The sequence below is a fragment of the Channa argus genome, chromosome 21 (assembly GCF_033026475.1).
Source record: "Channa argus isolate prfri chromosome 21, Channa argus male v1.0, whole genome shotgun sequence".
Taxonomy (NCBI): domain Eukaryota; kingdom Metazoa; phylum Chordata; class Actinopteri; order Anabantiformes; family Channidae; genus Channa; species Channa argus.
The window spans coordinates 16,094,824-16,109,766 of NC_090217.1; the positions used below are offsets into that span (position 1 = coordinate 16,094,824).

Consider the following 14,943-nt stretch of genomic DNA (forward strand, 5'->3'; position numbering starts at 1 on the left):
TTGGGAGCCATATCTGACATACTAAATAGTAATGGCCACTTACTTGGAAGCACCCAAAGTTACAGCATTACATTTTCAATTTTGTTTAGTTTTCCTCCGTTTATCCAAAGCACATTTCATTTGCTCGATGGTTTGGTTTCCTGTTACTAACAGAATTTCTTTTTGAAACCACAGCTAAGAAAAGTGGATCAAATATGGGAGATTAACATGTTTAAGTAAGAGTTGAAAGTCAAGGTGATTTAATGGCAGCAGGTAAATGCTACTTTCATTACCAATAAATTAACACATTTTTAATAGTGTTAATGTTCCATGACAATGATGACATAATAAATATCATTAATTATCCATGCTATTTTAGTCTTGCAATGAATCCTAGCTTTATGAATGTTAAGATGTTAACTTTATGTGACAACTGCTTTATAGAGGTGTCAGTCAATTTTATCAGAATTCTGAAGGTTGTATGGTTTAATTGTATAGGATTCATATTTCTCATATTCCATCTACCTCCGTTAATATAGACATTCTAGACAAATGAGTAACACTTTAAAGTGTAAGAAAATAAAATTCAACAATAAAGATACAACATATTCCTAAATAATATTTAATCAGTTGAGTCAGCACATATTTAAATTTGTCCAAAAAATATGAATATTATAACATTCCTTTAGAAAGCATAAGCATTTATCGCAGAGCGTTAGACTGGGTTCGCAGATGTCTTCCCATAAAACCTCCAACATGTCAGCACTGAATGATAAATATGATATGTCTAGGAGGCTACCTCATAATTTCACATTAGTCCAGAAACAATTCTGTCTTTATCATATTTTTTATGAGTTTCCTTTTTTCTACACTTATCCTCCCTGTCCTTTCCTTTCCTCCTACCTTCTCCCACAGTCGGTTCTATCCCAGAATGCATTGGGTTCACTCGTTGAATCATGGACCAAAGCGGTAAGTAAAATGCCCAGTAGGGCCGGAGTTTAGCAAAACTATCTTTTATATGACATATTTTCCTTCACATTTGTTATTATAACAGTTCGTCAGAGAATAACAAACCATCCTTGCATTATATAGTTTTGCTACGGCATCCCATTGTCACCCAAAGCGGCTTCAAAGCTAGCTAACATTGTCATGGCTAGCTAAAACGGACTAGCGACGGAGTACTTCAAGCTAATGTCAGTTAAATAAAAAGTTGAGTTTAGGTCTGAAATAAACATATAGGATCACATCCAGTGTCACAGCTAAATAATAACAGTTACGATGTGAGACGAATGTCAAACGGTGGATGTTCTGTATGTCAGCAGGGGCAAGTTGCGGTGGAGTTGGGGCGCGAATGCTACCAGATAGCACGATGCTAACTAAGCTACCTAAGATGTTGTGAGCGCTGACATAAGAGTTAACTAACATTGGTAATAGCTTGTCTTCAGAGTATTGGCTGAAATATATGCGCCTCTTCTTAGCTTGTATTTACAAACCTAGATTGCTAAATTAAGGTTGGAAGAATTTCGAGTTGGTTAAATTACTTAAAGTTCTAAGAAAATGCAAACTGTAAATGAATCACTGCTATTTAGCCACAACTCTGAGGACTTTGGGGATGTTTATCAATGTTCAGCCTTGATGATAGGAAGGTGTCACCGTCACTTGCTTACTTAGTCTAGCATCTTTTCCTACAAGCCTAAAACTTCTATAAAAGTATGACACCTTTCTACAGTGGTCATGCAAATACAGCATATATAACTTTAAAAATATCAGTTGTAACTTCAAGTAACGCTGGCATGTTCTTTGAAATCACATGGTGTCATTTTGAGTGTAATTAAGTTGAAATCTTTCAGACTTTCTTGACTAGCAATGTCAAAAGAATGTAAAGTTTATATGTGTTAGCATTTTCCTCCACAGACAACGATCTTCAAGGAAGTGATGGCTCTGGGAGCTTGGGGGGGCCAGATGTTCGAAGACGAATCCCCATCAAACTCATATCTAAGCAGCCATTAAGGAGCAAACCTCAGCCCCGCATACAAAGACCCAGCAGCAGGCCACCTAAAAGTGAGGCTGGGGAAGACGGTAGGCTCATTCCTAAGTTCAACATACCTCTTAGCTGTGCATTTTAAGGATATCATTTTATAAACAGGATTTATAGTGCGGGGAAAAAATTGTGCATGTTCAAATCCTGCAACCGCATATGGCAGGTTATAAAAGTAGAAAATATAAATGATCTTTAATTTGTTTTTTTTTACCAGTTTGTTTTTTTGTATTCTGTCATTAGTCATCATGATGTTTAGACAAAACCCTGGCAAAATTCCAGAGCTGTTTGTGTTTGACTGCTATGATGTGTAGTGTGTTAAAAGAAAGTGGTAGAAATGTATCTTTTATTAATATGTTCAACACAATGGGCAGACATTTTGTATTTTACCCTTTAACACCAGTGGGCACTACTGTATTACTTTTGGGGACCATAATACACTCACTGGCCACTTCTCAGTTTTTAAGTTGAAACTGTGAGAAAGGTGATGATTCTACTCTCTGTTTATTATTGCATTAGATTGTACAAGTGTACCTAATAAAGTGGCCAATGTATATTACAAACTGCAAATCATATAATCTATAGGATAGAGGATTACTATATAACATTGTGTTCAGTTGTTCTATCTTGTAGTTTAAGTGGCTGCAAATAAAACATTGTTTCCTTGAAAACTGACTAGACAAACACTGCAGAGGCAGTTATGTGATGCCATTGATGATATCATCAGTACACTTGCTTCTGAATTTGCATAACCTTTCACGACACGGGTCATAGAAAAAAGAAAACGCAACAAACACAGAGACAATGTTTTACTCATAAATGTCAATTCTTGTTTTACGTAACCTAAGTTAGTTAGTTAATTCAAAGATGGTTTGATTCTTACTTTTTTTTCTGGAGACCCAACCAATGGACACCAACAGCAAAAATAACTTCTTTTTAAAATCTATAAACATTTCAGGAAGATTTGTTGTAAGTGTTTGTCATTAATACCTGTGTGTTGCACTTCACAGATAACTTTGGGTTCAAGCAAGAGGACAGGTTTGATTGTGGCTCCAAAGCTGGTGATGTGTTTGCAAGTCAGAGGAGATTTCCACAGCCGTTGTTTTGGGACTATAAGGTACAACCCATTAGAAAATCAAGGGGAAAAAAGAACTGAATAAATCTGTCTGTATTACATTACATATTAATGCCTTGCATCTTGCACAGGTTTAAACAATAATTTTCCTATTTTATACAAAGATTCAGTCCTAATGAATGACATGGTTTCTGTGATTTCCTGAGTCTTACCAATAGGTCTGAATTTTAGTCCTTGAAAAATCTTAAAATATACGCTGTGATTGCCTAAACGTTATGTCTTTGGTGCTGAATTTGAGTGTGTAGATGTGACATTATTTCGGGGCTTCTACTTATCTTGTTAGGTAAACTCAATGTAGGCTAAAACTTAAAGCTAGCTTTTAAGCCAGCATTGATCATTACTGTTACTGGTTAATGTCAGCAGGTCGAGTAAGCTATCACAATCCCGTATAGAGTCACAAGGCCCAAGGTAAACCCATCGTTGCCATCAGTGCACTCTCTGAAAGTTATAACTGTCATTTTTGAGTTTTAGTCAGTAACTGTTATCCATGCACATTGTGATGTTTTAAGATAATTGTTAACTGTTTTCCGTGTTGGTTTCGTTTTTCTTTTTGTTTTCATCTACCTAATATAAGGAAGTGCAGGTTCAATGAAACAGTGGATCTACACCTACAATTAAAAACATTCAAACTAGTCTGAGGCAGATATTAAAAAGTCGGAAATTTGACTTGGTGGAACCTGCCAAAACACTAAAGTGTGCAGATGCCCTGGATTAGATGCTGTTATAATGGAAGTTACCTGTGGTTTTTACCTCTTGTTTATTTTTCCACAGTTAAATTTGATTGGAGAAAGAGATGAAGTACCAATTCACTTCTGTGACAAATGTGGTCTCCCTATTCAGCTATATGGACGGATGGTATGTACTTTGTTAATGTGATGTCATCTGCTGAAATTCTCGGACATGTATTGATTTCTAACTCCTTAACGTCCTAGATCCCATGCAAACATGTTTTCTGCTATGACTGTGCTCTGCTTCATGAGAAAAAAGGAGAGAAGATGTGCCCAGGGTGAGATGTATCAAATGTTACATTGTCTGTGTGTTGTGGTGACTGTTGGAATTTTGGGAAACACAAAATCATTTTTGATTACAAATTTGTAAATAGGTTTGTAGCCCTATAAACTTTCATCTCGTTCCTGCTTTGTGTCACTAACATTTAGTTCCTGTGTTCAGGCTCACCCTCTACAACTGCACAGATCCAGTACAGCGCATCGAGCAATGCCACCGTGGTTCCCTCTACATGTGCAGCGTTGTACCTGGATGCAAGCGTACCTACCTTTCCCAGCGTGACCTGCAGGCCCATGTCAACCATCGCCACATGAGGGCAGCAAAGTCTTCCACAGGCCGCCAGGAGCCTGTGCACATGCCCCCTTCATCTGAGGTCCCTGATCGGTTTCGTGTGCCTCCACCTCACTTACCCAAGAACCATGTTCACCTTCCCAACCCAATCCAGCATGCCAATCATGACCCCTACAGTCAGCCACCGCCTACCGCTCATGATGCCCCGCCTCCTACCTCCGCTCTTGGTCCTGAGACGTTTCGTATCGCCACGGTAACGACCCGTAAACACAGCAATCTCATCACTGTGCCTATCCAAGATGACTCCTCTTCTTCCTCCCGTGAGCCCCTCCCTGGTGGGCCAGTTCCTGGTCAGCCCTCCCATCACCACCCTGGAGAGTATCCTGGCCAGCCTCCTGTTGTGTCCCACTCTCACCACATGATGGCGCCGCCTCAGCAGCACTTTGGCCCCCCTCCTCCCCCACCACCTCCTATCAGCCACCCAATGCAGCATCCTCCACAGGGTTCTGGAACACCACACATGGTGTACAACCAGGCCCCACCTCCCCCCATGTCCACAGCTCCCCCACCAATCACTCCCCCACCGGGGCATATCATGGGCCAGATGCCCCCTTATATGAACCACCCACCCCCAGGACCTCCACCACAACACAGTGGCCCCCCTGTTAATGCCCCCCCACCTCATCACTACAACCCCAACTCCATGCAGCAGTTCCCAGAAGACCAGGGTACGCTCAGTCCCCCATTTAATCAGCCAGGTGGACTCAGTCCTGGGATGTGGCCTGCCCCAAGAGGGCCCCCACCTCCACGAATGCAGGGTCCTCCACCCCAGGGCCAGATGCCTGGACCACATCACCCAGATCAGGGTCGATATAGGCCATACTATCAGTAAACGGCCATTTAAAGAAATGGGCAACAGTGTGTGATTCTGTTCCATACCACTTGTTTGTTTAATGTGATAGTAAACCTCAGGGTTACAAGATGTAGGACTTTGATTTCGTTAATATTGCCCCGATGCAAATGTGTATCTGTGGTGCACATTTTAGTTAACTGTACTGAACCTCCCATTGAACATAGACTTGGAACAGGAAAGGTATGTCCCTTTTTTAATAGCTTATTTTTCTGTATATATGTCAGCTGAATTCATGCATATGTCCTGTACATTGAAAGACCTGCTATGTCTCAATAAATTTTTAAGAGCAGATTTCCATCTCATATTTTAAATTTTTTTTATTCTGCTAAGAACAACAGTTAACATTTAAAGTAACCTGTGGAATATATTTACAAAATAAAACACATTTACCATAAAAGATAAAAAACAAAACTATTCAGCCAAATCCTACTTTTAATAAGTGGATTTGAAGAGTTTTTCGAAGACTTTAAGAAAGGTAAGTTAAAAGATCTTGTTTCTAATGTTTTAGAGTACAGTGAATTATGAAAATTGGAATGCAGTGAAACTATAGATGACAAATTTATCGGTTCTTTGAAACTAAGATTTTATTCTTTAGTGCAAGAAGTCAATGGATGTAAATTCATTATGGGCATAACAGTAATTTTCTGCAGCACATATGCGCTCCCTGCTTTTCAATTTTGGCTGGCTACCACTGCTTACAAATATGTGGTCTCAACATCATTAGGCCCTTATTATTATTACTTCTATCTACAGCATGGTTAGTATAACATTGGTGTAATAAGCTGAATGGGGCAGTGCACATCCAATATATAAACAACGTTCTCTACCTGAGTTCTAAATTTTATTTATGTTTAAAGTATTTGGAAACCTAATACTATCAAGAGTGTGTTATGTCGTTTTATATGTGCATTGCAGCCAATTTGGAAGGTTTAACATTTATTGCATTTATTTTGTTTATCCATACTGGGCAGGTTGGCTAAGAGGACACTATGTTCCTCATTTGGTTTCTTTGCTTTGTTGCTGTTGCTATTTCACAGATGGATTTGTTTAGCATTAATAACCTAACGATGTCTTTTTTTACAGTTTGAGAGACTAACATAGACTCAATCACCTAACAAAATGAAAACAGATTAAATTATGGTATTCAAAATCTTTACTTAAACTGCATTTCAAAATAAAATACAATATTGGAAATGCAATGAGTGGTACAGAATAAAACAGTACAGTGTCTCAGGATTTCATTGTTTGCCCTTCAATATTGCAAACGGATGTCTTTGCAGACGGTTGCTCTTCTAGAGTCTGGTATGTTTCAACTGCAAAAAAAGAAAGAAGAAATAAAAGGTAAACAATTCAGTGCCTGGTAAGCTAGTGATTAAAAAATAAACTAGTTCTTAATGAGATAAGGAGCCAGTGTAAAGATGCCAAATTTGATGTTGCATGCTGACGTTAATGCTGAATAGTAATCTATAGCTAGTGGAGCAACATACTGTCTGCTACTAACCAAATGATGAGTTTTTCCAAAGAAAATCTTTGCAACACAATGTCAAACCACTTTCTGCACAAATTACAACAGTATGGCTCAGTAGTAAGAGAGTCTGGGCACTAAGCAGAGCTGTCTCCAATCTGGAAGGGTCACCAATTGAAAATATGTAGTGCATTATGAAGCTAAAAATAAAACAAAGGGTGTTGTGTGTGTGTGTGTGTGTGTGTGTGTGTGTGTGTGTGTGTGTGTGTGTGTGTATATATATATGAAAATAAAAACATACAATCACTTTAATTGAAAAAAATTCTTTGTTTCATCACATAACAGTACAATGAAATGAGTTTTCATTGCGTATAATGGCGTCTTTGAGGAAAACTGAACATGTAATGTCCCTTTTATGTTCTAGTTACTAGTAGTTTTGGTTACTACTGGCAGTTTTTTTGCACACACTGAATCTTAATTTAAAATTATTAATTATTATTAAATGGGTTAATAAATTACACAATTATCAATAGTTGACCACCTTTCAATACATAAAGTGATTAAAATCTGCTCCACCTTTACTGGCAGCTGTTCTACCACAAGCCTTCTTTCTTTTTTAACTAATTACTATAATTGTAATTTAACTTGGGTAAAACATATTGAGGGGCCACTCTACTGGTATTAGTTGGCAATAATTAGACAAGTTTGCAGAGAATAAAATGGTAGAACCCATGAATAATTGTTCCTCACCACCCAGTTTTTATTTTTGCCGTTGTTGTGCTTTTCAAGAATGTGCAGCATGGCATCATGAATGGTCAGGAAGAACATGGAGGTCAGAATCTCATTGTCGAAGAACATACAGCTGTGTAGTTTCTCAAGGATGTACACTGTAAACACATGTCAGTGGTAAACAGACTTCATTTATTTGAATTATAGAGATAGTCCTCTTTTTTTCAGTCATAGCAGGCTAAACTGGGAGTTCATTGTCTGGCTCAGGCTTACTTCAAAATGGAGACAGCATGAGTTCGGGATTGATCTTGTGCTTGTAAAAAAAAATGAGACTCACCATCACACGACACGATGTAAACATCCACATCAACTCGGATTAATTCTTTGAGTGCCTGCGATCAGGAGCAGCAGTAAATAGTGGGTTTTAATAACATAAATGAACAACACCAATACCCAAAATATAGAACAATTGTCAGAAATACGTTTTTAAGTGGTTCCCTCCCTGAATCTGTACATGAATATATTTTGAGAAGGCATAAACATTTCACAATTCACCGGAAGCTTGACGTTTGTCCGCATGTTGATCGTTTTTACACCGGTCGCCCTTTTTGACGCAACCCTCCCCAATTTCTACCGGGCTTGGGACCAGCACTAGTACCAGCACTAGGGACTAGTGCGCTGACCTTTTTTGACCTACTCCTCTAAAATTCCATCAGATGACATCATCGTAAGGATTTTTTTCAGCTAGAATTAGATGGACATTTTAATCCAAGGATGGCAGAGAGAGGTTTAAGATCATTAACGTACATGTATGACCCCACTTCTAAAGACGTGACAATGATGTGTAAAACATAAATAAATGCAGAATGTGATAATTTGCACTTCTCCCAACCATTACTTTATTCACATCACCCTGTTCCAACTTTTTTGAGATTTGTTGCCGCCATGAAATTCAGATTGAGTTCATATTTTCCATGAAATGGTAAATGTCTATTTTGAGTAAAATCTGGGTTGATGAGATTTGCAAATCATTGCATTTTTTCCATTTACACATCTTTCCAGCTTCTTTGGAATTTGGGGTTGTAAATTAATTTATTTGGATTTTGAAGAGTGACGTTTCCTTTGAAGAAGAAACAAAGAACACATTTGCTATCAAATCATTTTTTGCTTTCATATGAGACACATTTTACCATGTGGAAGACATATTTTTGGACTTATCTGTGGCCACTGGAGAGTACTGGAAGTTTATTTACTGTTTTTAGTCCTTTCAGTGCAGAGACATCCAGGAAGGACACAGCAGAAAAGTCCAAGATCAAGCTGTGGAGGTCCACTTTGGGAACACTGATGTTAGAGGGAAGTTCAGTGTCCCAGTCAATTGGGAAAGGAAGGTCCTTGAGATCAAGGGGCAAATCCATCTCCTCCTTGTTCATGTAAGACTCGTCAGTTGTTTTGCAAAATAAGCCCCCCAAAACCTTCTGTTAGACAAATGTAGGAAAGCCGAATTAAAGTGTTTTCAAAAGTAAGGATTTTCTTAAGCATCGTCTTAATTTATTTGCCTTACCTCTGTGATGTGATCATCCTTGTCCTGCAACATTTTCTTGAGTTTTCTGAGGGCCTTGTTCCTCTTCCTCAGAACTCTCAGAGGGTTAAATCCAACCTGGATCAACCACGTGTTGACATCTTGTTAGGAACTGAAGTAATGTAACTGAAGTAATGTAACGGAAACAGAGGGAGATACTCCATACATACAGCTTCGACAAGCTTGTCCTTGAAGAACTCTATATTGGCGAAGAAGATGGGGGAGGGCATTCTTAAGATTTTTACTCCCTTGTGCTCGATTATCTGAGGACAGAAGCATTGTGGTAAAACAAACATATTTCAGTGCACAACAGTGACATTAAATGAAAACCTTTAGAATAAATATCATTCCCTCAGTAACATCCACACATGGTTACAACACTAGATTATGTGACTTGTTGTATTTACATTCAGGTAGTCTTTGCGATTTCTGTAGAGGTCAGTGCCAGGAATGTTAGCCAACAAAGAACAGCAGGGACTAGGGAGAGATGAAGAGGATTTAACAGAAAATATCTGCACATCAGTTTGAAGAGAGTTTAGACCTTTCATCTGTACAGAACAACTTTGACTCAGGGAGGTTGGTTGGCTTCTTTTTCTATAGCATAAATTTTAGGACTTTAGGCCAAAACATGACATTTCCTCTGCTTTAACTTCTGCTTTGGTTAAGAAACGTGTGGGTCAAAGTTGTTGTCTGGCTCCATGATCCACTTACTGATGGTTTTCAGCTCACAGGTTGAAACCTTGAAATCGTCCAGTACAATTTGATTGCAAAACTCAGAATTCATAGCGCTATCAATGATGGCAAGTCATCCTGGACCAGAAGCAGGTCCTAATTATGATACTGGCACCACCATGTTTCATAGATTGGATAAGGTTCCTATGCTGGAATGCAAACATATTTCTCAACTGTCCACATTCAAGAGCTTCCTGGTTTGTCCAAATGGTCTTTATTAAACTTCTGCTCATTTTTTTCCTTCCACCTTGCAACTCTGCCATGTCCTGTATTGGTGTTCAGTATTTTCTTCAGGGAGGTTTCAGCCTCCCACACTTACACCTGATCAGCATCCTAACGATTGAAACACCTGACTCTATTTTTCTCTTAACGTTTGTTGATAATCCTAGAAGCTCACTTATATTTCTTATATCACTTATATTCTTTAGTATATAAGCTGTAGGGCTTTTTTTATAACCTATTTTCAGAAAGTAGCTTAATTTAGCTCTTAAATTCTTCGTTTCTGACAGTTTGTGTATTAACGAGCTGATTGTGGGTGCAGTAATTACAACTGAATCCTGAAGACAACAGTGAGCAGCTCCACTCCCAAGCCCACTGCCAAACCAAGATCCAGTCCCAGCAGTGTGGCACCCAGGCATGTTCCCACCCACACCACCTGCAGAAAATTGCTTGAGGTCAAACACTGAAAGACAAAGAAACTATGGCAACTAAAAAAAGCAAATAAGAAGTTTACTGAAAACCTACGCATTCGGGTTTGTCCCTCCTCCAGAGATAATAGATTTCTCTGAACTGCATCAGCATGCCCTTAAGGTTGACAATCACCAAGGCACCCAGGACGGACTGCCGTCAAACCAAGTATCAAAGGTAAAAGTCAACAAAAGGAAACAAAAACCTTTAGAATATGTATTGCAAAAATGAGTCTCACCCTGGGAAGTGGCTCTAGCAGGAACCCAAGTGCCACAGTTACAATCATTGCCATCATAGCTGAGATAAGTCCTGCAATCTGCAATTTTTAAAATAGTTCATGTGTCCTTTTAAGAAGCTGGTGAAGGACAGAAATGATGATGTAGAGGACAAAGTGAAAATACAGTTTCATATTCCTTTTTGCTGACCTGTGTCTTGCCTCCTGAGCTTTCTTGCACGGCTGTTCTGGAGAGTGCCGTGCTGGCTGCAAATGACCTGAAGCTTGCACCGAATATGTTGCTTACCCCAAATGCAATAAGCTCCTGGAAAAGAAGGACGAAAAGTTAAGAAAAGTCACCTCTGTGGGAATGAAATGTTACCTTTGTTTAGACTTAATGATCCTTTTTGTCCTTATTTTTAACTTTAAATCTTCATGACCAAAATGACGAATCTTGCTCTGTGAGTCACCACTTAACTCCTTTTCTTCTTTCAGAACCAAAAGGATAAATTGTCCTTACGTGTAACTCACCTGGTTGCCATCAATGGTGTAGTCATTTTTGATGGAGTAGACTTTGGCCACAGAGAAGGCAACAGCAAATCCCACAATGGCTACTGGAAAGGCCTCCACAGCACTGTCCTGCAAGACTTCCATATTTGGGGCAATAGGGGCCTCATACCTAAAAGAAAATTCTGTTTAACTGTGGATTTCAATTGTCTGAATTACATGATGAAACACTGGCAGATGTTTGGAGACCACATCAAACTTACCCACTAACCATTTTGCCAACAACATCAACATCAAACCTCCCCTCAAAGTTGAAGCCGTAGGACACTCCACAAGCTATGATGGTCTGTGTGAATAAAAAAAGAGTCCATGTGGCTAATAGCATGAGCTGGATTTATATTTTTTGGTACATTCGTTTTTACTGTTGTGTTGTAACCAATATATTCGTTGAACCATTTTCTTAGCTTGACTGATGTTATCTTAATGTATTGTATTGTGTCACATTTCTGTCACATTTATTTGATTAATTCTTACATTGTATGCTGTCGAAATCAATCAGATCGAATCGTATCATATTTCATTACATTAAATTCTATCAGAGCATATTTCTAAATTTGGGTTTATACACTATAAACCATACTAAGAACATAGTTTGGGGATGCTATACAACAAGAGAGACCTGTAAGCTCATGTCAAGTGTGTTTGCAGCTGCAATTTTACTCATATAGAGTACTGATATGAACATGTGACTACCTAAATGCTCAGAAATCAATTCCTATGCTTTGTAAAATTGTACTAAAATATAATATGAGCTTTATTTAAACCATACGAAACCAGTGTTTCACTCACCACGATAACCTCTATGGGAATGGGCACTGGCAGCTTGGCCCTGTATTTCTCATTGAGCTCCTTCACAATGAACACCACCACCATGATCACTATGGACATCACCAGGTCACAGATGTTAGTGGCGGTGATCTGGACAAAAATTTTCTCCAGAGTCTGTTTAATAGAAGTACACACTTGACTCGTCATTTAGAGCAAACAAACAAACAAACTAACAAACAAACTGAATTGGTTATTTTTTAAATTATACAGTCCATCAGTGGCAATTTCAAAAGAACTTCTGATTGGACTTTGTTTTGTCTGCTAAATGACTAAATGTAAATGTAAAAGTAGAACCTTTTTTTTTCCAATCACTGATGTTTGCACTCAGTCCCTGGTCTCACTTCTTTGCCCATATACTCTGAATGAACAAAACCTTAGTAGTCTACCTCCACTAGTTCCTAATTGATGATTGATGCTAATGTAACTGTAGATATATTCCGGACTTACATATATAATAGATAGAGGACCACTGATGCCTGGAACATTCAATCCCAACACAAACTTGAGCTGGGAGACCAGGATGTGGATGGCAGCTGCTGTGGTGAAACCAGACACCAGAGTATCTGACAGGTACACAACAATAAAGCCGACCTGTAGAATCCCCATGGCAAGCTGCCAAAAAAAAAAATTAAGAGTAAAGAGACTTAGATCGAAAACTCCGCCAAAAACATACAAAATCACAAAGACGGTTTTCGGAAACAAAGTCAAATCTACCTGGAAAATCCCAACGAGGAATGTCACAGAGGAAGCCACCAAGACTCTCTGCTGGTCCTGGGTCAGACCCTCAAAGCCTGTGATATTTGCTGGTGGCCCATCTTCTGGGACCAGGCGGGTCACCACAGCGCCTACCATGAGGCTCAGGACTGGAAAGGAGCCTGCAGGACAGAAGTGTGTGGTGAGGTTGGAAGACGGTATTAACCTTTACAGCCGGTTTGGGGAGATCAGGTTATTAGATTGTTTCACTAGAGTAAAAACCGAACGACATACCTACAGATATGTGTCTTGAAGTACCGAGGAAGAAGTACGTGAGCATCGGGAAAAAAGCTGTGTAGAGTCCGTAGCTGGGAGGTAGGGAGGCCAGCAAAGAGAAAGCAAGTCCTGAATGAGGCCAAAGCAAAGCAATAAACACAGAATAAAGTTTTAATGCATATTTATCATCTAAAATAACCAGGGGAAAATCATCCAGAAATTACTAATTGTATTTCTATTTCTCATATGGACAATATGCACTTATGCACACTCTAACTTTCTCAAGATTTTGGACAACTTTAAATTCTGCTTGGGCACTATCATGAAATTTCACATTCACAAATGACTACAGTACATATCTGTATGTAATAACTTCTTATATAGTTTTTTTATTTATAAGATGCACATCATATATGCACAAGTTCTCCCATGTGCTTCCTTTTGTTGCCATGACTATAATTTTAATGTCCTTGATTGGTATCAATAAATTGGATCTTAGGTCAAATTTCATCAATGATTGAAGTGACTTTTACAAACATCGTACCACAAATCATTGAACCATATTTTTCTGCTCATACGCAGTATTTCTACTATATGTTAGACATTTTACAGTCATTTAAATAACGTGTTCCTCACCTTGCATAATGGCCACAAGTCCAGTGCTGATCCCAGACACGACGTCGCCCAGCAGCCACTCTCTAACTTTGTAGATTCTCATCCAGCCAATGATGGGCAGAAGAGAGAGCGCTGCATTTTTGGCCCGTTTTGAATCACAACTATATTTAATAAATGCAGAAAAGGCTTGTTCTACTAAGGTTTGCAGAGAACATACATAAGCTCAGCACAGCCTTGTACATTTTGGCAAAAGATTTAAACCCAAAAGTGCCGGTCATTATGTCAAATCTTTGAGCAGGCCTTACTTACATCAGATATTCTTTGACGTGGTGCATCGTGGTCTTGCGCACCCTATAAATTTTCTCATGATCCTCAGCAAAGCTGTCCTCAGAATACACATCCCTGGCTACCACAAAGTGCTTCCTAAAAGTTGCCATCCTCACAAGTTAGGTGTTTAGGTAATTCCAGTATAATGTAATAATGTTTTAGAGATAGATCCCTAAGAACCTTTGCACGTTGATTTCTCAGTGCAGATCACTGGGTGTGTGTGTGTACCTAATCTGTGATCTGAGACCAATGTCATCATATTGTCAGTTTTGTCTTCACTCTGTTCAATTATTAACAGAAGCAGATTTATGCTTCATTGTGCAGACGTGTCCGAAACGTCAACAAAATCTCCTATATTTGTTTGTTTGTTTGTTTGATCAAAATACCTGGTCAAATTCAGTATATACATTGTATATTAACAATTTTATTGGAAGTAAAGCTTCAAGGCAGTTCTCCCTTTGTCTACATAGATTCAACAGCCAGCTAGGACGCCAACGCATGGCAGACAGGACAGTCTGATAGGACTATATCTTACTGATCACTGATACTTGTCATTCAGAAGATCTAAAAGCTCTTTAACATTTAGGCCAGTCCTGCTGTTGTAGAACTGTGGACAATCTTCACTCTTTGGCCACTGTTTATTACTATAACTATTTATTAGTTTTTCTTTTTGGATTTACTATTATCCTCAATGTTTTTCATTAACTCTGTCGAAGACAGCTGAGGTCCATTTTGATCTACAACTGTCCTTTTATTTCAAATTATTTATCAAGGGGGATGCAAACGTTTGCACCAATGTAATTTTCATTTACATTGTTTATACACTTCTTGACCACATTTTGTTACTTCTGATGATAAAAGAAGATTTGT

General features: G+C 38.7%; 2 protein-coding genes across 2 annotated transcripts; one reads left to right on the forward strand and one right to left on the reverse strand.

Moving 5' to 3' along the window:
- The first annotated feature begins 235 nt into the window (after positions 1–235).
- On the forward strand, positions 236–5,652 carry cbll1 (Cbl proto-oncogene-like 1, E3 ubiquitin protein ligase). The gene is made up of 7 exons (XM_067490262.1): positions 236–252; positions 895–948; positions 1,894–2,058; positions 3,028–3,134; positions 3,924–4,007; positions 4,085–4,158; positions 4,323–5,652. Exons 2-7 carry the CDS (start codon positions 936–938, stop codon positions 5,338–5,340), a joined length of 1,461 nt encoding a protein of 486 aa, XP_067346363.1. The 5' UTR covers positions 236–252; positions 895–935; the 3' UTR covers positions 5,341–5,652.
- Positions 5,653–6,469: 817 nt separating this feature from the next.
- LOC137106651 (chloride anion exchanger-like) lies at positions 6,470–14,310 on the reverse strand. The gene is made up of 19 exons (XM_067490261.1): positions 14,056–14,310; positions 13,768–13,907; positions 13,150–13,260; positions 12,877–13,037; positions 12,610–12,774; positions 12,124–12,276; positions 11,538–11,620; positions 11,299–11,446; positions 10,979–11,092; positions 10,792–10,869; positions 10,611–10,706; positions 10,415–10,521; positions 9,542–9,611; positions 9,305–9,397; positions 9,117–9,212; positions 8,809–9,030; positions 7,893–7,947; positions 7,577–7,713; positions 6,470–6,674 (listed from the first exon to the last, which is right to left on the reverse strand). The coding sequence occupies exons 1-19, from the start codon at positions 14,181–14,183 to the stop codon at positions 6,654–6,656; spliced, it is 2,178 nt and encodes a 725-aa protein (XP_067346362.1). The 5' UTR covers positions 14,184–14,310; the 3' UTR covers positions 6,470–6,653.
- Positions 14,311–14,943: the final 633 nt, after the last annotated feature.